The sequence below is a fragment of the Quercus lobata genome, chromosome 5, assembly GCF_001633185.2.
Source record: "Quercus lobata isolate SW786 chromosome 5, ValleyOak3.0 Primary Assembly, whole genome shotgun sequence".
NCBI lineage: Eukaryota > Viridiplantae > Streptophyta > Magnoliopsida > Fagales > Fagaceae > Quercus > Quercus lobata.
In genome coordinates, this window is record NC_044908.1 from 14535265 (window position 1) to 14559907 (window position 24643).

The 24643-nt window shown below is 35.1% G+C and overlaps 2 protein-coding genes across 8 annotated transcripts; both read right to left on the reverse strand.

The window, feature by feature from the left end:
- Window positions 1–6579: 6579 nt before the first annotated feature.
- LOC115991632 (TMV resistance protein N-like) lies at window positions 6580–16012 on the reverse strand. Of its 7 annotated transcripts, XM_031115457.1 has the most exons (10): window positions 15447–16012; window positions 13502–14049; window positions 12123–13221; window positions 11719–11994; window positions 9933–11606; window positions 9142–9844; window positions 8700–9026; window positions 8195–8317; window positions 7851–8049; window positions 6580–7741 (listed from the first exon to the last, which is right to left on the reverse strand). In XM_031115457.1, the coding sequence occupies exons 2-7, from the start codon at window positions 14041–14043 to the stop codon at window positions 8743–8745; spliced, it is 4578 nt and encodes a 1525-aa protein (XP_030971317.1). In that variant the 5' UTR covers window positions 14044–14049; window positions 15447–16012; the 3' UTR covers window positions 6580–7741; window positions 7851–8049; window positions 8195–8317; window positions 8700–8742. The 7 variants fall into 7 exon arrangements, with proteins under 7 accessions (XP_030971317.1, XP_030971321.1, XP_030971319.1 ...); XM_031115461.1 differs by having other exon boundaries at window positions 6580–8049; window positions 9142–9418; XM_031115459.1 differs by having other exon boundaries at window positions 6580–7994.
- A 5231-nt stretch (window positions 16013–21243) lies between these two features.
- LOC115990019 lies at window positions 21244–23808 on the reverse strand. The gene is made up of 6 exons (XM_031113882.1): window positions 22409–23808; window positions 22200–22301; window positions 21983–22093; window positions 21815–21899; window positions 21613–21732; window positions 21244–21294 (listed from the first exon to the last, which is right to left on the reverse strand). Exons 1-6 carry the CDS (start codon window positions 23806–23808, stop codon window positions 21244–21246), a joined length of 1869 nt encoding a protein of 622 aa, XP_030969742.1.
- Between the last annotated feature and the right edge of the window lie 835 nt (window positions 23809–24643).

Sequence of the window (24643 nt, forward strand, 5' to 3'; positions counted from 1 at the left end):
ACCCTCTTTTCTCTTTCTCATTGTATAATGTTATTCTAAATAAATAAAGTTTGTTAGGTTCTAAAGATTTAGGATTAAATGTTTAGAATTCTATTTTGTTTGCATTGGCAAACCGAGAACAAAACATGTCTACCCCTCTTTAGGTGATAGTCACTTTCAAATGTATGTGAATGATAATGTAAAAATTGTGCTTATTTTTCATCTACATATCACCTTTTGGATAACTCAAACACTTACTAGCTGCACACACCACAAGCAAACCTTTGTTAAACTCTATACATGTGATTGTGTGTTAATTTTTGAGGCCTTCCAAAATTTTACTTCTTGATATGTTTAATACTTTTTGGGGGTGTGAGGTAAGAAATGTTTGATGAAATTTTTTTTAGGCTTAACAAAGAAAATTTTTTTTGAAGGGAAAGAATTTTTGAAAACATTTGGAATCATTAACATGCATCCCATATCATAAAAATCTGTTTTACAAATGTTTCTGCTGAAAATTTCTAGGTTTTTCAAATTTTTTTTTTTTTCAGGATTCGATCGATCGAACCTGTTTTTCAACCAATTGAAAAGAAAAGAAAAAATCCAGTTTTAAGGCTTAAACTCTCAGGTTGCCTCGATTCCTCACCCAATTCTTCTTAATCAATTGGATCTGTTTTTAATTGTTTTTTTTATTCCCTTCTCGATTCCTCTCGACCAATCGAAAATCATGTTTTAACAACAAATAGGAATCAGATCACAGTTCTTTAGTGTTTTGTCCTCTTCTTCTTCGATTCCTCTAACGATCCCTTTCACTAAAAATTTTTGTCTTTTTTTGAGTCAAAACTTCAAGGGTTTTCTTCCTCAACACCTAGTAAGTCTCTTTTACCCTTTCTTTTTGGTTAAATTACATGCATACATGCATTTTCATCAATTTTTTTCAAATTTTCGTACTAAAGAAATTTTGGGGTTTTTGATGATTTTGAGTGTTTTAATCCAATTTGTTGGATGGGTTTTTGTTCATGCATCATATAAACATGAACCTTAGGCTTTAATTTCAAAATTTTCATAATTTCTTCAAAATTTCAAAATTAGGGTTTATGTGTTCTTGAGAATTTTGGGGATTTTGTTCAATTGGGATAAATTGATTGAAATTTTCTTATGATATTGTTTAATTGAGTGATTATAACATGTTTTATACTTGTTGTGTTGTTGAATTGATCAATATAAGAATTTTTGAAAATTAGGGTTTTCAAAATTGGGGATTTTGCTAAATTTCTAATTTTCTTGGTCAATTTTCAAAATTGAGATGAAATTGAACTATTTTAGAGCATTAGATCATGCATCAGATGTGCACTTGTGTCATGCATCATATAGTTTTTAAAAATTTCACGTTATCCTATGCTCTAACTCTATTTGATGCAGTCTGCCCTTGGTTTTTGTTTATGTTTTTTTTTAAACCTTTAGACATGTCTCTTAAGGTTGGTAGAAAATTCAAAACCAAAGCCAATAGAAACTCTGCATCTTCTTCTTCTGCCCCTTCTTTGGTTGATAGGGTTAGGTTTCTTTCTTCTAAGATTGAGGAAGTCTTTGAGACCTTAACCAAGTATAGGTCTATATGGGGAGAGAGACAGATTTTCCTAGATGAGTTAGATCCTTCCATTCGTAGGAATCTAGTGTCTCAGAATTGGGTTACCATGTGTGATGTCTCTGATCCTCCTACTGCTGCTTTGATTAGAGAGTTTTACTCAAATCTTTCTATTTATCTTGAGGATACAGGTGGTCATTATTTGACTACTTGGATTAGAGGTAAAGAGTTTAGGATTACTAAACGTGTAGTTTCTGAAGCTCTAGGTGTGCCTTTAGTTCGTAAACTCATATATCCATACACTAACTTTCTTCCTGTAGATGATATGTCTTTACTTTGTGGAAGATCAATTTCTTGGGGTTTTGAACCAAGGATAAACTCATGTGAGCTTACTGAGCTTAACTCTCTTTACTTAAGAATAGCCTGGCATAATATCTTCCCTATTTCCCATGTCCACACCATTCCTATAGATAGGTGTGCTTTTCTCTATGCTTTTATCATAGATGAATCTATGTATTTTCCTTCCCTATTCATTCAAACTATTGTTGATACTTATAGGAGTAAGTCCAAAGCACAAAAGTTGTTCTTTTCTGTGTTTATATTTAGGGTGGCGAACTTTCTAGCGTTAGCAAACTTTCCTCCTCTAGAGTTAGTTCATATCATTGCCCTTATAGGAGCCTCTTTTCTTAAACAGTGATAGTCTCAGATGAAGACTGGTGAACCAAGCACTGGGACTTCAAAAAGACCAAGAGGTGAAGTTTTTACTACAGCTCTTGCCTCTAGTGATATGCCTACTACTGAGGAGGTACATGTGGATCCTACTGCAGCTGTAGATCCTTCTAGTGATGATGATGTTGTTGACCCTATTGTTACCCCACCACTCTCACTACGTGCCATGATGGAGTCATTTATGACTACTCAGGGGGCTCATGGACAGCTTATTGATGAGTTACTCACTGAGGTTGCTGCCTTGAGAGCTGATTTTACTGAGTATAGGAGTGCTTTTTCACCTCCTCCACCCTCTGATGCTTAATGGTTGCCTTTGGCAATTCATAACAAAAAGGGAGAGTAGGTTTAGGTTTAGGTTTGGGTGATGCCTCTTGTATTTAGGGGGGGTAGAGAGTTTTTGTATTTAGGGGGAGTTGCTTAGATTTTGAGACGAGAGATTTTGATGTATTTTTCTTTTCTCATTGTTTTGAGGTATATATGTTTTGTTTTATTGTTCTTGTTTTACAAACATTGTTGGTTCATTAACTATGATAGTATATTTGATATTCTGTCTATTTTTTATGTTTTGTGAATTTAAGTTCAGTTTTTATTTATTGGTTTTGTACTGTATTTTTCACATATGAGTTTATGGTTTGTTTTCAGTGTTTCAGGAATTTATAGGTTAATTCTTTCAATAGCTGTTATCTATACTAGCAACTAATAGTAAGTAGTTGTGATAGAATTGTATTAGGGCAATACTTTGTAATTAGGCTGATGTTTGATTTGAGAAATTCATTCCGTATGTGTGTTTTGTCACGGATTGTCAAAGGGGAAGATTGTTAGGTTCTAAAAATTTAGGATTAAATGTTTAGGATTCTATTTTGTTTGTGTTGGCAAATCAAGAACAAAACATGTCTAGTCTATGTGTAAGGCATTGCTCAAAGGTATATGTTTCAAGTTTCAAGTTCGAGCTGACTATATAAAAGAAGAGTCAAAATCTACCAAGTTCAATTGATAAAAAAATTAGATTCAATCGATTGAGAATCGCATAAATTAGATTCTACAAAATTTTTAAACAAGGCCCAAGCCTGCGAAAACATTTAGGGTTTCAATCTAACTTGTCCACATATAAAAGGGAAACCCTAGCTATGTTTGGGAGACCTTTGGAAGACTTATGTGTTACTCTTTGTGAGATCTAAACTGTAAATCAAAGAAAAGGAATTAAATCAAATAAACTATAAATCAAAGAAAAGGAATTAAATTTCTAAACCCAGTAGTAAAAGACTATAAGGTTTTTAATAGCAATCTTGAACTATTAGGCCATTGGTCGGGTTGTCTTCTTTTTATGTTAATGTAAGTTTCTGTAATTGGAGACATGTATCTTTGTGTCCATACCAAATAGGTTAGGCCAACTCTCACCTAACGTTTAGCTAAAAGCCCACCTTTTGTAACATATTGAACCCATCAACCCCAAAAGGCTAGGCTTAATGGGAAAGGGGCTTCCCATTTCTAATACACTGTGTCTTTGCATGAAAGGTGTTTCTCCTACGCACAAGGCTCATGACATCTCCTACCAATGAGTAGAACATTCCTCTAATTCTATTTTTAACACCTTTTGTTGCTCAAGCCCAAATGGTTGATCTTTTGGGGCTTGAAGGATTCAAGGGGTTATATTTTTCAATTTGAGTTACCTACTTTTCAAGCACAACAGATTTTCTATTCTCTCTCTATTATATTTAAGCCTTTATTGATTTTTTTTTTCTTTCCAATGGTCATATTTTTTATACAGTCATATATTTCTAACGATTGTGTTTTCCAATGATTATATTCTTTCAATATAAATAGCATAATTTCCTCTCTAATTTTCATTTAACTCTAACCCAATAATAGTCTCCCTCAAAAAAAAAAAAAAAAAAAAAAAAAAAAAAAAAAAAAAAAAATTGTGTTATTTGGAGGTAGCCCAAATCCAATTTGAAGTGAATAACTTTTTATCTTTGGGTATAAAAGTAGATGTCAGTGTAAGAATTAAACCAGTTCAACATTTGGACTCATGAGAAATTGAGATTATCTTTTCTATGAAATTTCAAGTCAACTAAATTCAATAATAAAAATGAAACAATAATACGACTATGAAGAACAAAGAAGAAAGCAAATATTAGCAAACCACTGCATGTTGTGACTTGGTGGTAAGAGCTCTCGTATCGCTTCATATAATGCTTGACAATAGTTGAGTGGTTCCAGTAATGACGCTTTGACAACTATGTTATATCCACAATAATAGCTTCATCAAGGCCTCAATGGTATACATAGTATTATCCATTATCGTCACGTAGCGTGAGATCGATGGTAAAAGTAAGAATTTTTTTTTTTTTTTTTTTTTTTTTTTAATGTCAAACTTTAAAAGTGTCATTGATTTTCTTACAACCTATACTTTGGGTTTTTGTATGGTGGTGGTTCAATTGAGCACCATCTCAAATGCTATGTAAGTAAAATGTGAAATATTTGGTAAATTTTTTTATATCTGGAAGAGGATTGTAATTTAAAAACAATATAAAATGTGGGTTTAAAAACGTAATTTACAAAAATAAAAAAAATTAAAAAAAAAATTGCTATTTGCAAAAACCTGGCCAGCGTGTCAGGTATCCAAACCTCCACTTCTCTTATGTAACTCAGAAGAATGAACCCACTTTAATTAGGAGATGTCAAACGCTGTCGTTTATAGGGCAAAAGATATATAAAAATAGAGGAATTTTGAAATTTCAAGAGACAAAAGAAAGAAGAAGAAGAAGAAGAGATGAGGTCCATGAGGATGAGCTGTGATGGTTCCGGTTTTCTCCAAATCAGACTCACTCGATCCCAATCCTTCAGAATTGCTGTGTTTTCCATTTTTTTACTTCAACAAGCTCTGCTCTGACTCAGTGAAGTGAAAAATGGTGGCAATTGCCAATTATAGACGGTGCTGTTTTTTTATTGTTGGTATTTCTTTAGAGACAGCAAAAATATATGATTTGGTGTTTAAAATATGATTAAGGTTTTATTTTAGTTTGAAATATTTAATTTCCATTCCCTATAATATTGGAAAAAGTGTGCATATCAATAATAAGTTGGTTTTTGAGAAATGTGGTGTGTGAAGAAGGAATGTGGTTTCAGATAACATATAGAAGAGGCACTGTACTGTGTGCAGAAAATGGTTCTGAGAAATGAGAAGGATTTGAGGATTATTAAATGAGTTTATCAAAATAACCTTGCCCTTTGATCCCAAAAGATGAACATGAGAAACAGATTCAATTTGCATTAGAGCAAGGAATTGGTGGAGTGGTCTCTGCTTTAGCCAGGAACAGATACCAGACCCCAGTAGAGCTTGAGATGGTTCACTGTTCAAGCTTGTTGTGTCGATTGGCATGAGAATGGTACCCAGCCACCCTGAAGATATTTAATTATATTGCATTTCTTGAATGGGAAACGGAAATCTTGAAGCAACTATAGGCATGAGCAACTAGTTTGCAATAAGGTTTTTCATAGTATCTTGAGGAATTTAAATTGTGTCTGGTCTTTGAAAGAATTAATGAAGCGCTGCTTAATTAATTCCCAAGAATTTGTGTGGGAAGACATCGTTGTATGAGAAAATCAGTGGATGTGAAAATCTTTAAGGGCTGTGGTATGTAAGTTGGCCTCAGGTGCTGCTGTGTATGCCAGTCTCCAATGCCAGGGAATAAGAACTGAGGAGGTATTATGTAGTCTTTATAAAAAGAGAGCTTAAAACAACGGTGGAGACTATAAGTAAGCCATTTGTAGTAACTGGGGGATTAATTTAGCTCTATCCTGGGAGAGCACCCTGCATAGGTAATTTGGTGTGCAAATCAACATCTGTACCAAGCGAGGTTTCTGTTCAAAATTTCTCAATATGAATCAGAGAGCCAAATGCCAGGAAGGGGGGGAAAATATTATATATGTTGCGACTGTTGGAGAAAAAGAAAAACAACAATTATTTAATATAACAAACCGTTACATTGGAAAGATAAATATCAATACATAAATATGTATTTTTCTTAAAACAAAAGCGGCAGGATTTGTATTGCATTTCACAAAATCATCAAGTAGCCAAATCTCAGTGGCCCAATTTTACATCCAAGATCTGCTAAATCTAGAGGAGCATTATTACAGCTTTCGTCCACAAAATTAAAATTGCAGCATCGGAGAGTAGATTTGCTAGTTTCACTTTGTTGAACAGAGCATTTCAGGTCACTTTTTTTTTTTTTGGGGGGGGGGGGGGGGGGGGGAGGGGGAGAGAGAGAGAGAGAGAGAGAGGGAGGAATCCATGTTAAAAGCAGCAATGGCAAATTGGCAATACTTAAGTGGCTCTCAAGTTGAACCTCCTGAATTCCCTACTGGTTAAACAATTGTAGGGCATGCCAGAATCCTGCAAAATGAGCCTCCAGACGGCATTGGCCCACAATCACCTCAACCTTAGCTGCAACAAAATTCACATTGAGATCTCTAATCACTGCAACATTTACCTTGGAGTAAGGTAACTGAGGGACCTTCCATATTAGGAGATGTACTTTCTGCAGTATCTCAGACGAAAATTTTGCAGCCTAGTGTTCATGCATCTCTTTACCTATGTATACCAAAGTGGTTGGCTGTATTGCTGGTTCCCCAAATCTCTCCATTTCAGTGCAGCCATAATTGCCATGAGAGAGTGGGAAATAGTTTCAGTGAGAATGTATTCTTATGGTGCAGCATCCAGGAGAATAGATCAGTCCAGTTCTGATAAGGCTGGTGTGGGATAAAGTTTATGCATTCAACTAATTGCCATACCTTCTTGGTGTCTGGGCAAGATCACAAAGCATGTAAAGTGGTTTCAGGAACTTCATTACACTGCTCACAAGTTACTGAAGAGATGATGCATTTGGAAAATAGATGAGGTTTTGTTGGCAGGATAAACCGAAGAGTATGCCATGAAGAACTTTAATCTTGTTAGGAACCTGAGCCTTCCACAGTGCCTGCCACATAATTGTTGAGCTGTGTGATTGTTTGAAGCCTCTCCTAAACCTGAGACTGCCTCGTGGTCTGACAAATTATATGCACTCCAAACTGAAAAATCTCCAATTTTTGCGCCCACCAAAAGATACAAATTTTGAGAATTTCACAGAATGCTTTGAATGACAGCAGCTTCTTGTGGCATGAACAACCTGTCCAGAACAATCCTTCTGCAGGTCTTTGTATTATCATCCAGCAACTCACACACGGTTTGCTGCAGATTGAGGATTTCTCAGTTAAACCACCCTGAATGTACTCAGTGTCAGCAGCTGCCTATCTTCCCAGATGTTCACCTGTCTTCCATCGCTATCTTCTAACAGTAGCTCAACTGTGTAACCTTTCTAGTTTCCATTATACATCTCCAACCAAATGAGGCATTGGATGGTAACTTTGTGTTAACAAGAAGAAGTTGATATGAAGGATTTATATCTGTATGTCATTAGAAGTTTAACATAGCATTACACTTGCAGGACACCCACAAAAAAAAAAGATTTAATCAATAATACGAGCAAATTGACAGTTAATTTAAATGCTTGACCATTTTGGTTCCTTGACCACTTTTGAAAGAGCCCAAAGTGAGTGTGAGAGGAGCATAGCCACTCGGCTAATACTTCAACGTTGACGCTCTTGTAGCTATCCACTTTGGCAAAGGCTTCAAGCTTCTCAGACGTTTGATCCCATCCTTCCATTAATTAAATAAAAGTTCACCAACAAGAAAAAATTTGTGTTATTCCCACCTGATTAAATAAAAATAAAAAAAGTGATACGGTATGATATTAATTTTTGAGTTTGGGTCAATTCGGATATGAGTGCCAAAAGGTGCCACAAAGGTACAAGTATCACAATATTTTGAAGTTAGTAGGAAGAAAAATAATAACTTACAGGTAATGAACAGCAAACGATTAGCCTTCCAGGTCATTTTCACTAGATTCTTCAAAATCAGCCATTAATCCTTCGAGTTTTGAATCCACTTTGGCTTTGGATCCTCATTATAGTAGCACTCTCCTTCCATTATATAAAAGTTCCCCAACAAGTCAAGAAAAAAATTTGTATTATCAAACCTGATGAAAAAACTTTTTTTAAAAAAAGGGATATGGAATGATTTTAATTTTTGAGTTTGTGGTGATTGGAGTGTGAATGCCAAAAGGTGATGTTAACTAGCAAAATACTTTGAACTTTCTTTTTTCCCTCTCTCAAAAAAGGAGTAAAAATCTAAAAAGAAAATCTCCAATTTATACCTATGACAAATTAAAATTTTTTATCATGCAAATTTAAACCTAACATTCAAAACCCACACTTTCATTTCATTGGATATCTCTCCCCAAAAAATAAAAGAGAACATCAAGACTTGTAAACTGTAATAGCAAGAAGAAAGATGATGACTTACAGGCAAAGAAGTCGAAACATTCCTAATACTAAATTCTTTAGAGTCAGCCATACATCCTCCAAGTCTTTGAATGTGGTTCGTTGTTAGAGTAGGCTTCTCCACTAGGTCCAGCCCCATCTTCCTCATCATGGCGTCGCTTATTTCTGCTACCTTCTGTGGCTGAATTGCAAAGATTATGGCGGAGATCACCCAGATCTTCATAGAGTGTCCTGCTGTTGATGCTTAACTGTGTTATTGTTTGATTGGGATCTTCAATGTCTTGGCAACTATCCTGCTTCCCTCCGTGAATGGATTCAAGTTTCTTGGACCTTTGATCCTCTCCTTGCACTAAATAAAAGTTCACCAACAAGACAACAAGAAAAATTTGTTTATTCCAACCTGATTTAAAAAAAAAATTATGATGATAACTTGTAAAGTAGTAAGAAGAAAGATTATCACATACTGGCAAAGAAGTTGAAAAATTCCCTCTGACTAGAATCCTCAGAATCAGTCATAAATCCTCCGAGTCTTTGAATCTTCTTTGGTTGTAGTTTCTCATGATAGTAGCCTTCTCCACTAGGTCCAGCCCTGTCATCCTCATCAAGACTTTGCTTGTTTTTGCAGTCTGAATTGTCAAGATCATGATGGAGAACACCCAGATCCTCAAATGGTATGCCGCTGTTGTTGATGCATTGTGACATAGTTTTATTGGATAACAAAGAGAACCCAATTTTCTCCACCTTCAAGTTCCAGGAAGATATTTCAATATTAAGTTGATAGAATCCGTTCGCATCAGTTTGACTACATGCTTTATTCCAATCGGAGCCAGAGTCACGGTAACAGGACAAATAGCAAGAGGACAAGTAGAGCAGCCAAAGGTGATGCGATTCAACTTTACCATATTTTTCTGTAAATTTAAACACTTCTGGGTTTTTAATTTGACATCCATTGACGTTCAACAAACATGAAAGTTGACAATCTCTAGGGTATTGATGAGGCTCGTTGCGTTCAAAAACAACGCACAATGCAATTCCCATCAGCTCATCAAACCCACAAGGCACTTGTAAGTTCACTTTATGGCCCATAATTTCGTGGTTAAACCATTCTAGAATTTCACTTCCAGGAATAATAATTTCTAACTTGTCTGGCAGTCTACCACTTTGTCCCTGATATATACAAAGCATAATGTTTAGAAGAGAGAGAGAGAGAGAGAGAGAGAGAGAGAGAGAGAGAGAGAGAGAGAGAGAGAGAAACCTGAAGCAAGTTACAGCCACTTTGAAAATTGTCAACCAATTTGAGGCAGTTGAGATATTGGAAACACAACTCGGAGTGATACGACCCGAAGGGAGCATTCTGTAGTTTTGGAAATCTCTCCAGTGAGGTACAATTGTTTGCAATTAAACACTCAATAGTTGATGGAACATTTTCCAATGATTGAAGCCTCTTGCAGCCTTCCAAATGGAGTCTTCGAAGGTTAGAGAGTTGAGAGCTGCTTTCAGGAAGGGAAACAAAATTATTTCCACTTAGATTTAAGTCTGCTAAAGAAGACAAGCAGCCAATATCATTGGGGATTGACAACATATCGCAGTCACAAAGATCCAAATATCTTAAAGAATGCAGACCAGATAAGGAAGGCAATAATAGACCCTCGAGAACATGACTTGTTAGCATGGAATCAAATGAAAATAATGTCCCTTTCCATCGATGAATATGTAGTTCTTTGAGATTTTTAAGTTGAACAATGGAGGAAGGAATCTCTTTTATAGCTGTTCCACTCAAATTAAGCAACTCCAACCCTTCTACATTCCCTAGGTTCTCTGGCAAGTTGTCAAATTTTGAGCATCCAGAAAGATCAAGATAATTAAGCAACTTCAAACTACAAATGGTGTTAGGAAGACGCACAAGGTTTTTGCAATCTTTTAGAATCAAGAAATTAAGGTTAGTCGAATATTCAATTGATGAAGGCAGTTCTTTTATAACTGTTCCACTCAAATCAAGCTTATACAGACCTTCGACATTCCCTAGGTTCTCAAATTTTGTGCATCCAACAAGATCAAGAGAATTACCTAACCTCAAACTACGAATTGTGTTAGGAAAACACACAAGATTTTTGCAATCCCTTACGGTCAATAAACTAAGGCTTGTCAAATGTTCAATTGATGAAGGTAGCACCCTGATAGCTATTCCACTCAAATGAAGCTTTTTCAGACCTTTGAGATTTCCTAGGTTCTCTGGCAAATTTTCAAATTTTGAGCATCCAGAAAGATCAAAGAATTCAAGCGACTTTAAACTACAAATGGTGCATGGAAGAGAAACAAGATTTTTACAATCTTTAAGAGTCAATAAAGTAAGGCTTATCAAATGTTCAATTGATGAAGGCATCTCTTTTATAGCTGTTCCCCTCAAATAAAGCTTCTTTAGGCCTTTGGCATTCCCTAGGTTCTCTGGCAAGTTGTCAAATTTTGAGCACCCAGAAAGATCAAGATATTTAAGCGATTCCAAACTACAAATGCTACTAGGAAGACACACAAGATTTTTGCAATAACTTAAAGTCAATGAAGTCAAGCCAATCAAGCCTTCAACTGATGAAGGTAGTTCCACAATTGCAGTGAAATCCAGAAAAAGCTTTTGTAAGCATTCCATGTTTCCCACAAAATCTGGAATTTTCTTAAGTCTTGAGCAACCAAAAAGGTTAAGGGTCACAAGAGACTCCATTTCAAACTTGCTTGGAAGATGACTTAGCTTTTTGCAACCCCCCAAATTAAGAAGAATTAGCTTTTTAAGAATTCCAATGGATGGGTGAAGCTCACGTAAATTTGTACAATTTTGAAGAACTAATTTTTCAAGATTTGGGACTCCAGTGAAGTCTGGGGTTATAATTAGGCCTGAAGAGCTGGTCAAGTCAATGATCTTCAACTTGTCATAATTCTGTTAAAAGAAATAATTTTTTTTTGAATAATTAGCATTCTAGTGTCTATTTATTGAAATTATTGAAATTTAAAAAGCAAAGTTGTATTAGAATACTTAATAACGCTCTTACCTTTATTCGTTTCCAAAGTCGTTCAATTTTGCTTTGTGGTAAATAAAGTTGAACAAGCTCATCTAGTTGGATACTTGATGGCAATGATTTTGAAGGATATTGAATCCAATCAAGAATTCTTAAATTGGTAGGAAGATGTTTGGGTTCAAGCAAAATACCACGAACTCTAAGAAATTTGAGATTGTACATCTTTGAAACAACCTTAAAGTCCCAACGTGCCTCTTTTTCTTCATGACACATACCCCAAATATCCATGGCTTGAACTGCTTTTGATCCCTTGTAATCAAGAAGGAATTGGTGAATTGCAAAATATATTATTAGCATAACAATACAAATTTGAATTTTTTTTTTTTTTTGAATAATAAGGTAGGGATTAAACTCAAATTCTCTAAATAACCTCTTACCTTATTTTTTTTCAAGACTTCGTCAATGTCCTCATAACACCATAGTTTACTACGCATCCTAGGATCATTAGGGCACTCTTGATGAACTATGTTCCTACCCATTCCTGCAAGTAAATCATGCATCCACAATATATTTTCACCCACAATTTTCAAGAGAGATTTATTAATGAGTTCCTTCAATCCAATATCAGGGTAAAGGCCAAGATTATCTAGTATTTCTACAACGTGATCTTTCCTCTCATGATTGAAGAAGCATGCAATGTGTAGGAAAATTTCCTTCTCAGTTTCATGGAGTCCATCAAAACTTAATTTAAGTACTTGGAGAACTTCTCTCTCAGGAAATTCTTTGAGCCTCTCTAACGCACTTTCCCATTCAATAACACTTTTATCAAACAAAAAGGAACCTAAAACCTTAAGAGCTAAAGGAAGGCCAGCAGCATAATTCAAAAAGCGGTTAGACACATTTAAAAAATCATCTGGGACGTACTTTTTCTTAAAGGCTTTCGAGCAAAAAAGTTGAAGAGCATATTCATCATTTAATCCTTTAACTTCATATATTTCATCTACTCCATGTGTCCTCAACACCTGCACATCTCTTGTTGTTATGATAATTCTACTGCCTGAACCAAACCAATCATGCTTTCGAGCTAACATATTTAACAAGTATGGTTTATCTACATCATCAAGAACAAGTAAAATCTTTTTATGACATAACCTATTCTTGATATTGAGAACCCCATTATACTCATCATTTATTTTCAAATTCGTTTCCATCAAAATTTGATCAATAATTTTCTGTTGTAGTGGAACTAAACCATCTTTTTCATAATTTTCCCTAACATCCTCTATAAAACTACAAGCTTCAAATTCTTTAGAAACCATTTGATAAACAACCCTTGCAAGAGTTGTCTTACCCATTCCCCCCATCGCCCAAATCCCTATAAAACGAACATTATTTGACATCATAGCTAAACATAACAGCAACTCCACCACTTGAGAATCTATTCCTACTAGATCCTTAGTAATATTTGGAAATGCATCATATTTCAAGTTAAGCGATATCCATCCCGCAATGCTTTGGATATCATGTGACTCAGGCCTGTAATGAACAAAGTAAAATATGCATTGAGTTTGAACAACCAAAAGTTCACACAAAAAATATGATACATTTCTAATGTTCAATTTTTTTGATTGAAACATAAATATATATATATATATATATATGCATGCATGTATGTATGATTGTTTTGCTCAAGAAAAAACTGAAAAAAGTACAATGAAACTTGTATGTAGATTTGCTTAAGGTTCCAAATAGAGTTATATTTATGAAGTGGGTTATTTGGATATTTAAAAGAAATAAATAATTAAAATTTAATTACCGATAATTATTTAAATGCCATCCGCGAAGGTTGCCCACTTGTCTCAAAGCATCTCTCCATTTCTTTACCCTCTCTTTGTTCCCCTTTTTTTCATATTCAACAAATGGCTTTGCAAAAGCTCCTCTTTGTTTCCGTACATCAGATGGATTCACATAGTGAAAAACAGGTAGAACTGTCATTCCCATATATTTCCTACAATCAATGATTTTTACAAGTTCATCTAAGCACCAAGTTGAAGATGCATAGTTTTCTGAAAGAACAACGATAGCAAACTTCGATTCTTCTATGGCTTCCATTAGCTCTTCTTTAATGAATTTCCCTCTCTCAAGTTTTTGATCATCTCTAAAAGTGTAAATGCCTCTATCTTTCAAAACATTATATAGATGATCCACAAAATTATTGCGGGTGTCCTCACCTCTGAAATTGAGAAAGATATCATATTTCCATTGGCCAGCAGGAGAAGTAGATAAAGAACTTGTTCGGGCAGTAAAATAAGATGTAGAAGAAGAACTTGGGAAAGATGACAAGGAGGTCACACCCATTAAAGCCTACATATCAAAAATAAAATCAATTAGAAGTTTAGAACTGAAGAGAGATTGTTAAAAAACAAATAAATTAGGAAAGAACAAACTATTTGATTTCCAACCAGATTTCCGTGGCTTTGGAATTCCAGTGTAAAGAACTCAAACTCTGCTGAAGAACTTGAGTCCCTTGTACTCAAGTTCCAATGTAAAGAACTCAAACTCTGCTGAAAACTCAAAAAAATATATAATCTCAAATTTTTCTTGTTGAGCTATGTAGAGCCTAGTTTGTGTTTGATTCAAATTATGACTCAACCTAATATAAAAGTGTTTTGGTTTTAATGAAAGTTTTTTTGATGCTTAGTCCATGGAGTGGAAGTTTGAGCCGATTGACCCATTTTTAGCCCATGTGAAACTGCTGTGTAGGATATAAATAACATTGTTTCATATTAGGGTTCGTTGTGTTGTTTTGAGAGAGAAAAATTTTATTGCTATATCTAGTATTTTTCCCTGAAAATAATGAAATCACTTCAACTTCATAGACTTAGGCAAATTGCAGAACTACTTATTTTTTTGTGTTGTGTAATTGCCTTTTGTGTGTATTATTTTCTTTCTATTTTTCACTTTTCACAGATCTAAGAATTCATGTATATTCACAACATTTCTCAATGGAACTCAAGTTTTAGAGACTCAAATTCCAACTTCGGTCACATAACTAATATGTTTCAATTTTGATCATATAACTAATATGTTTGAAAAATTAACTTATGCGACAAAAAGAAACCCTAGGTGACCTTGTTTATGATTAATTTGACTTAAAGTGGTGTTTAATTGGTCGTGTAGGAAATTTACAAGAAACTTTGTTCTTCAAGATTCAAAGCTTATACATCCCGCGTTTTCACAAATTGCAGCGAAAGTTTTTATTTTTCACTTTTATTATTACTAACAGGCTGTAATAGCTATAAAGTTCTCAACAAAAAGAGAGGCTATAAAGTTGTTTTCATGTTGCTTTTTCACCAGGTAAAAAGTTTTTCCTTTATTGTATAAATTCAAGCATTACAGCGAGGAAAACGAGTCGTGAGCATCAGTATTGGTGGTGGTAAAATAGTTATATTACCAACTCAAGCTCCAAAAAATGCTCACGTCAATGATGTCAAAGTCAAATTTTTTTAGCAACTTGCTACAGTGAACAAAAATTAGACAAAATGCCTAAATTAAGTATATTTGAAACCTAGAATATTAGATGATTCAATTGAACAAAAATAAAGGTAAATTCTAAAATAAATTTTAAATAAAATTTATTTTAAGGTGAAATTTGCATTTTAATCTAATTTTAATAAACATAAAAATGAAAAGAAGTAAGCTAGGGAAGAAGAAAACCAGGATTTTGAATCCCTCCGTTCATCAGATAGGTCAAACCTTACCTTTTTCTTTTTTTTTGTTTGGTCAATTGTCTGTTGAAGCACAGTTGAACTGAAGGTTCACAAAGTAGAGCAAATAAACTCAATCCCGCCACACGTACACATCACTCTGGTACCCGCTGCGACGAAGCCAGCCACGCCGCCATCCATAAACGCTGTTGAGGTCTCACCGTTCTGAACTCAGGGGAGGGGGTGCGTACTTGGTAGCTCTTAGTCAAGTCAACTACGCGTAAATGGTGTGGGGATACAGAGAGTTGGAGTGGACCAAGCTTTTTCTGGAGCAATGTGCAAAGCAAAAGGGTTTGACGGTTTGTTGATAACTCGCATTCAAACTCTGGTTATCTCTTAGTCAAGTCAACTACGCGTAAATGGTGTGGGGATAGTGAGAGTTGGAGTGGACCAAGCTTTTTCTGGAGCAATGTGCAAAGCAAAAGGATTCAGGTAATTAACGGCTGAAATTGAAAGCTGATTAAGAGGACAATAAAGGAAAGCAAATTCGTTGCAATCGGAAGATGTTCGCTACTTTAGCATCCGTTAGGAAAACGAGAAAAGCAAAACCCTCCCAGAAAGCAAACCAACAAGTGCGATAAAAAGGTATGTGTATAAGCAAAAGCAATTTGTACCCAAAAGATAAAATAAAATAAGAAAAAAGCAAAAGCACAAGTAATAATTATTCTCTTTTTCTGGTCTACTGATTATCAACTTTAGTATTGAGCCGACAACACTGTTTCAGTCTTCAAATTGTGTCCACGCAGGGATGTTCTTGGATCCATCACCTCTGTTATCAGTTTTAGTTAGTTTACTTGGTAAAATTTATGATGGTAGTATAAGAAATTTGGGTCTCTGTCTATACTAAAAATTTATTAATATTTTAGTCTGACAAAAAAATAAAAATAAAAAATCTCTGCAGCTCTGCTTTGCATGTTAGCACCTGAAATTTGCATCCACAAATTAAAATGAACATGAATTTTGGTCCCTCTCTGTTCTCTCTGTGGCAAGTTATAAAATTTAATAATAAAACATTATAAAAAAATGATTGTATTTAATTGATACTAAAAATTATCAAAATAAGGATTGTACATGTGGGGGAACATGTGTCAAGACCGTCTCAGAGGTGGGTTGAGGATGTTGGATGGTCCACATTGGAAGCATGACCTTGGCCCAAGAATGAACGAGTTGTGGAAGGCCCAACGCTCTGAGCCCGTGACCTCTAACTAGGCGCCAATACACATTCGAGGACCCGAACTAGCATTGGGCACAAGTTACAAAGTAATCCGACACAGTTAGATTGAGGGAGTCCACCGTTGATCTCAAATTTGATAAGGGGGAACAATGCTATAGACTCAAAAGGCCACTAGGATCCTTGAATTCGTGGGTCCCACATACGTGTGAGAGATTCCATCATAATGAAGTTCCGACTAACAAAAGGGTATAAAAGGGAGAGGAGGTACGAGAAGGGGGGGGGGGGAGGTTGGAAAAATCAAGGTGTGAAAACACGAGAGAATGAGAGGTCTATACTAAGAAACGGAGATTCATCTCAGGGTGAGGGATATCAAATGTAGTCCGAGGATCAAGTCCTTGGCCTAAGCTTAAAGTCAAAAGTGACAATCTACCTTCAAGACCCAGCCTATTGTAGCCAGCAACTGCTCTTGGGACCTCCCATCGTGGGCCGAAAAAATATCCCCATAAAACAAATAAATTAAGGATCCAAGTCTTACAGATTTTTGGGTTTGAGGGCCACAGTACCCATTGTAATATTATTTGTCAAGTAAGGCAAATGCAAAAGAAAAAGAAATGATGCCAAAGATGCAGTGCAAAAAGTGTTTTGTAAAATTTATTATAAAACTTCCATTATTATATATAAGATATATATGTATAGACATTGTTTTTGGTTTTTGATTCTTCATTGATTTCATTGTTTAGATATAAAGTAATAAACATCTCAATTAAAGTAGATGAATATGTAAAGGTAAAATTATATGTAAAGTTAAAAACGCTTAAGATGAATGTGTAAAGTTAATCTATTTGTATATTTTTTGAATAAAAAATTAGGAATAATAAATAAATAAGAAAAGAATTATTATATGGGTAATAACGTGATGGATGAGGTGGAGTAACAAGAACTTGGCAACAATAAATGCTATGACTTCAACTTTTTGATTCACATCCCAAACACTCACAGTCAATCACATTCTTTACAAAACCACAAGTTCAAAATGTCTAACGTTAACATCAAAATCATAATTGCTATTATCACTCAATATAAAATGCAACCTCTTCTTCCTTGGTTGTAGTCAACTCATACATGTTAGGATTAGATGAGACAACAGTATTGGAGCATGGTAGGCATTGTTGAAATATTGAAAGTAAATAACATCGTTTTTGGTCTATGTGTAATTGTTATGGGATGGCATGAAGGGCCATAGGTAGGTATATATAAAAGAATAGAAAGGCAAGAGGTAAAAGTGGTGAATTGAATTGGAAAGTGTTTTGTGTAAATGTGTGAGGGAGGAAAAGTCTTAAAACATTAAACCAGAAAAAATTATTTATATTTTAATTAGAAAAGTCTTAAAATATTGAATCAAATTAAATAAAAACAAGGTAATGTTATATTCTTGTAAAGACATTCTATTAATATAAGACTCCAATAATATAATGTTACAATAAAATGTAACATTATGGGTTCTAGTTAGCTTAACTAATAAAGTCTCTGATAGTTGAGAATAAGATATTTGAGGTTCAATCTCCGCCTACACTAAAAACTGATTGATGTCTTGGTCTGATGATAAAGAGTTACCCAAGAGCGGACGCTATAGGTTAAAACTCTCTAATATATATATATATATATATATAAAAGCTAACATTTAACATAATTACATCACATCCCTTACATGCATATATTTACATGTTTTTATAAGCTGTAATACTTGTTGCACATAAACAATTTTACACACACAGCCCCCCCCCCCCCCCCCCCCAAAAAAAAAAAATTAAAATCATAATTTTAAATCATGATTTCCAACTTAAATAAGAAGACACGTGAGTAAAAAAAATGTCATTGGCCATACTCACCAAAATCCAAAAGTGATGAGATGTGTGGTTACAACTTACAATAACAAGGATTATTATACTTAATAAAAAATTTGATTGATAGGAATATAATATATGCATAGAGTCACTCGATAAACACATCATAATATGCAAGAGCCGTAACTTTAAATAGAGACTAACTAACCTCAAAAGCCACAATTAATTGTAAAATGATTTTCTTTTTTTAATATAGTTGACATCTCTATATTTGGAGAAAGGTTGATTGTAAGAGAGTAAATCAATACTGAATCCAAAATGGAAAATTTCAAAGAACTTATACAATATAAAAGGGTTAAAGCTGATTAAGATTGTCCATGACTGAGAAAAGAAAACTTTCAATTACGTAAGTGTGGAAATAATATGAGGAGAATTGCTTTGAGGAAGATAGTATGGATTTTAGTTGTGTCAGTTATAATGCAAAGCGAAGCCTATATCTTCCCAATCAAGCACAGCTCTCCGTCTACCCAAAACTATGTCTATGATAGCAAGTGCTTTCAACGATGCATTCAAGTGTGCTCCTTAGATGCAAGGTTGCCGCAAAAAGTCTGCTATGGCATTTGCTTTGTGGAATGCCTCTCGGATTCACAAAATTTCATTTTATATGAGCAAGAATGCTTCCAAAGCTGTTCCAAAGAGTGTTTCACAAATGACAAAATTATGCAAAAACCTTGTGTGCTTATGTGTATCTTCAGGTGCCTCAAACGTCCAGATGATCCACACAAACAAGCAGATCCTCAACATTGAATACCAATTTCGGATATAGTATAAAGTTCCTACCTCTATCCTCTCTTTCTTCATTTCCACATGCACATATTCATATCAATACCTTGGTAGAAAATGGAATTTTAATTTGTTTTCCTTCTGCCTTTTTGTTTTACCCACCACAAGACTTAGGCTAACATTTTCTACAAATTTAGAGCTCCCACACATATAATGGCTAGGGCTGTCCACGACCCACCCGGACCTGAAAAACTGCCTGAAACCTGATCATCTTCACCCAAAACCGCCCGATCCAAGCTTGGTTTTGGTCGAACGCGGGTCGTCGGCACAAGGACCCGAGACCATCGGTTCGAGTTGCAGGTTGGCTATTTGAGAAACCCACGAACCCAATCTGCCTGATGAGCTGTTCTTCCTCGTCAGAAATCACAAGTTTCAGCCAAAAACCAGTAAGTCCAAACTCTTAAGTCCAACGATATAGGCAAATTTCGGCTAGATCCATCAAGATCTCAGCCCGATCTTTATAGAAATAGGGAAATATCAGCCAGATCTCATTAGATCTAACCAGATCTGGCAATATTTCAGCCAAAATTTGGCCAAATTTCGCTCCACTCTAGCAAACCCGAAACAGACCGATATGGAATCGAAACCGATATGACCCAAACCGGCAGACCCAAAACTCTATTCCGGTCGGTTATGGATTAAACTTTTCCCCACCCGATGCATTCGGGTCGAGTCCGAGTTGGGCACAAACCTGACCCGGCTCGACCCGTGGACAGCCCTAATAGTGGCAATGTCAGTTTTTTTTTTTTGCCTCTAAACTCTACTAGAAGTTTGTTTTTCATCTCTAAACTTTAAAAAAATTGTTTTTCGTTCTTAAACTTTGCAAAATGTTCTACTTTGGGTTTTTCTGTCTAAGTCTGTTAGTTTATCTCCTATGTGGCTTAACGGAATGCTAACATGGTATCTAACTTGGAGCAAACCACCTTCATTTAAAATTATGGACATATGGCATGCGTGGATTAAAAAAATTGGCAAGACTAAATTACCCCGCTCCTATAATTCAATCATGCCGCATTAACTCAAAATGCACCCCCCCAAAAAAAAAAAAAAAAAAAAAAACATTTTCAGTTTTTTTTTAAGAAAAATAATAAACTCTTTATAGTTTTCTTCTATGAAATGAGCAATATTGCTTTTCATCCTTATTGTTGGTAAGATACAATTTTTTGGATGTCATAGTCCTTTGAAGAAATCTTTTGCAATCCATCATCTGAAGATTAATATTCTCCTGTGCAGCTTACGATAATTTGATGGTGAGAAATAGAACGTTAAGGGATAAGTAGATTGCTGCTGAAACTATATTTAGAATGCGGTTATCAACTTTGTTAGAACTATGTTCTGATGTCCGATGAAGCTGCAAATAAATGGCTGTAATATTCTTGGAGACTTTCAAAAAAAAAATCTGATTTTGACTGTTCTTGCTTAATAAAAGTTATAGGCTTATTATACCTATCTTCTTAAAAAAAAAGTTTTAGTGATTTCGTGTTCTGCTTGTGGATTGAATAATTAATTACTTATCTTACTACAAAATAGCTATAAGTCAATGAGTTCTAACTCATGACATATAGTCATTACATGAAAAATACGATGGAATGTAAAGTTGTGGGCTTTGTGACTTTTTACCACTAGAAACTAGAAAGTGGAAACTCAAAATATTAGAATGAGCATTACAGGGAATACAAAAAATTGTAATGAAATAAGAAATAATTATTCTTATGCATCTATTTGGTTATAGCACATGAATAGAACAATAAATTTGTATTTCATCGTTTGACATAACATGATTTGTGGGGGGGGGGGGGGGGGGGGGGGGGGGGGGGGGTGGGAATAGCTAAAATATTTAGCAAAATGTCTTTGCTTAAAATTGAGTAGTGTAAAACTCAATATCCTCAAAATTGAGTTCTATGTGTATTTCAAAAAAAAAAAAAAAAAATTAAGTGGCAAAATATGCATAGAACTCGACATTACTAATGTCGAGTTGTACCTGGAATTCGATTTCGTTAAAATCAAATTTCAAAAACATTGGCATTTTACTAGATACTTTGGAAAGATGAGTGTTTTGCTACACACTTCAAAAATAAAGGATACTTAGCCATTTTTCCTTGATTTAAGGATAGAATATGATGTCCAGCTTAACATTCAATTATTTATAAATTAAAAAATTGTATAATTATTGGTTTTTAAAAAATAATTTTTTTATTAATATCATTGTTCTTTATTAAAAATTGCTAAATGTTAAAAAAAAAAATTAAAGATGGAAAAAAAACTGACTTAATTGTCACAAATTGACTTAGTTTAGTACGAAACCTAAACCCATTGACATTGTAACAAGGGTAGTGTGTAGCTCGTTTATCTGGACCCAAGCCAATGATCGCACATGCTCGTCAACTTGCTCGTTTCCATCATTATAAAGTTTTGTGATCTGCAAATATAAATAAATAATGTAAGATTCATGCTTTAATTAATTTTTTTTTTTTTAAATGGAAGAACCAATGTGATTGTACCCTTTCTTTGAACGAACAAATGAACTCATGTCTAGGCATCTCGTCAACATTGACACCCAAGTCTACAAGGATGTTCCTATGTTCTCTACATATAAGATATCATAATAGTCAATCTTCAAAGTTTATACAAGAATATTAAAGAGTTGATGTACAAGAAGTAAGTCTTACTGAACAAGGGGCTCGATCTCATCACAATTTTGTAGGACATAAAGCGATGCTGCATAGTAATCAGTGTTGTTTAACTCTCGTACTACACTCTTCCCATAAGGGCGGCCTCTCCTAGAGAATATGGGTAATCGAGGGGTATCATCACATGTTGCTGGACATTGATCATCATTTCGCTCAGGTCGATTAAATATTGTTTCGATCCCAATTAGATACGTACCGTGAGCAAAATGTTAGACATTCATCTGCCACATACCCTTCTGCAATCGACCCTTCTGGGTGTGCCTTGTTACGAACATAACCCTTGAGCTTACACAAATACCTATTGATGCATCAAATTAATATGAGTAATTAAAAAAAAAAAAACTATATTGCAAATAATATCTCAATTTAACTTTCACTTATAAAAAAAAAAAAAAATCATTTTACCTTTCAATCGGATACATCCATCGATATTGCACTGGACCGGCAACTTTAGCTTCCCAAGGTAGATGAATTGGCAAGTGTACCATTACATCAAAGAAAGCAGGTGGAAAAATTCTTTCTAGCTTACAAAGAATTATAGGAATTTTGTGCTCCATATGCTCCAAGTCCTCCAACCGTAAAACTTTAGAGCGTAATTCTTTTAAAAAATTGCTAAGCTCGATCAAAGCATCAGATACCTTTTTAGGTAATAATTCACGCACTACAAGAGGGAGTAATCTCTCCATGAAGACATGACAGTCATGAGTTTTCATACCAAAAATCTTCTGTTCTCCTACATTCACACACCGAGACAAATTTGCAGAGTAACCATTCGAAACCTTTAGATTTTGCAACCACTGAAACACAGCCTTTTTCTCATCTTTTGAGAGTGTATAACAAGCACGAGGAAAAGTAGTCTTCCCATCTTCAGGATGAAGTTCCTTTCGTATACCCATCATTTTTAGATCGAGCCTAGCATTTAAGGAATCTTTACTTTTCTTATCAATATCTAATACTGTCCCCATCACACTATCACATATATTTTTCTCAATGTGCATCACATCCAAATTATGATGCAATAACAATGTTCTCCAATACGACAAATCAAAGAAAATACTATGCTTCTTCCAATTGTGGCACTTTCCACGCCCAGGTAACCTTTTCCTTTTAACGGCCTTGCCTAGTGTTATTGGTGGCAGAGTACCAAGTTGATTCAGCACATCATCACCAAATAATCGTTTTGGTGCCCCTTTTCTCTCTCTCTTACCATCAAATTGTGCTTTTTGTGATCGCCATTTATGGTCAGGAGGAAGAAATCGACGATGACCCATATAGCACATTTTGCTCCCATGCTTTAACCTACGATGAGAAGTCTCACTACCACAGCAAGGGCATGCAAGATTCCCTTGTGTACTCCAACCTGAGGTATAAGTGTACGCAGGAAAGTCATTGATAGTCCACATTAATGCAACTCTCATTTGAAAGTTTTCCTGCATTGAAGCATCATAGGTTTCAGCACCCTTTTCCCATAATTCTTTTAACTCATCAATTAATGGCCTTAAAAATACATCGATATCATTGCCAGGACCCTTTTGGCCCGGAATAAGTAGAGACATGAATAGGTAAGGCTCTTTCATACACATCCACGGGGGAATGTTGTAAGGGAATACGACAACAGGCCAACAACTATAGCTAACACTCATGTTTCCAAAAGGATTAAAGCCATCGGTAGCTAACCCAAGACTTACATTGCGAGGATCTGAGGAAAAGGACTCATGAGTTCGATCAAATGATTTCCAAGCCTCAGCGTCTGCGGGATGCCTTAGTACTTCATCATTAGAACGATTCTCATGGTGCCATCTCATGTCTGGAGCTGTTTTTGATGACATAAATAATCTTTGTAGCCTCGGCTTAAGAGGAAAATATCGCAATACCTTCCATGGGACTTTTTTAGCATCCCTTTTACCGCCCTTGCTATTCAACTTTCATCTTGAGATCTGACAAACTGAGAACTTATCTGCTTCCGAATGCTCCTTGTAATATAGCATACAATCATTTTTGCATGCATCGATCTTTTCATAGTTTAGACCAAGATCACTCACAATCTTCTTTGCCCCATAGTGGGATATGGGCAATTTTTCGCACATTGGAAATGCATCCTTCAGTAGCTCCAACAAAATTGTGAATGAGTTGTTGCTCCATGAATTCTTGCACTTTATGTGCATTAATTTGACAATGAAGGACAAATTGGAATACTTTTTACATCCCAAATAAAGTGGTTGGTCTGCCTCTTCAACCAATCTATAAAACTGCTTCTTCATTTGGATCTTGCGATTCACTCCCACTTGTTTCCTCAACATCTCTCATATGAGGATAAGCATCCCGTATCATATTATGGATATCATCAATATTTTGTTCATCATCACTACTATTATCCTCATTCTCATCACTACCTTCCTCGTCCTCATCACTATTTCCCTCTCCATGGAAATGCCATCTAGTATAATCACGCCTCATCCCTTTCCATAAGAGGTCTCTTGTAACCTCAACTCGTGTTCTTCTATATCTATTGTTACAATCATTACAAGGACATTTTATCTTCATATCTTCATCTTTGATACGTTGAAATGCATAATCAACAAACTCTGTTACTCCATTTATATATTCCTCACATGACCTACTAGAAAGATTGATCCAAGA

What these genes read in the sequence shown, in the direction of transcription:
- LOC115990019 (XM_031113882.1), bottom strand. Translation starts at nt 23,808, where the DNA reads ATGAGATGGCACCATGAGAATCGTTCTAATGATGAAGTACTAAGGCAT. An exon ending in TTTGTTCGTTCAAAGAAAGG is followed by an intron (nt 21,733 to 21,814) that starts GTACAATCACAT and finishes TTATATTTGCAG; the next exon opens with ATCACAAAACTTTATAATGA. An exon ending in TGTCAATGGGTTTAGGTTTC is followed by an intron (nt 21,295 to 21,612) that starts GTACTAAACTAA and finishes ATCGAATTCCAG; the next exon opens with GTACAACTCGACATTAGTAA.
- LOC115991632 (XM_031115459.1), bottom strand. Translation starts at nt 14,043, where the DNA reads ATGGGTGTGACCTCCTTGTCATCTTTCCCAAGTTCTTCTTCTACATCT. An exon ending in TGGCATTTAAATAATTATCG is followed by an intron (nt 13,222 to 13,501) that starts GTAATTAAATTT and finishes TGTTCATTACAG; the next exon opens with GCCTGAGTCACATGATATCC. An exon ending in GACTTTGGAAACGAATAAAG is followed by an intron (nt 11,607 to 11,718) that starts GTAAGAGCGTTA and finishes TTCTTTTAACAG; the next exon opens with AATTATGACAAGTTGAAGAT.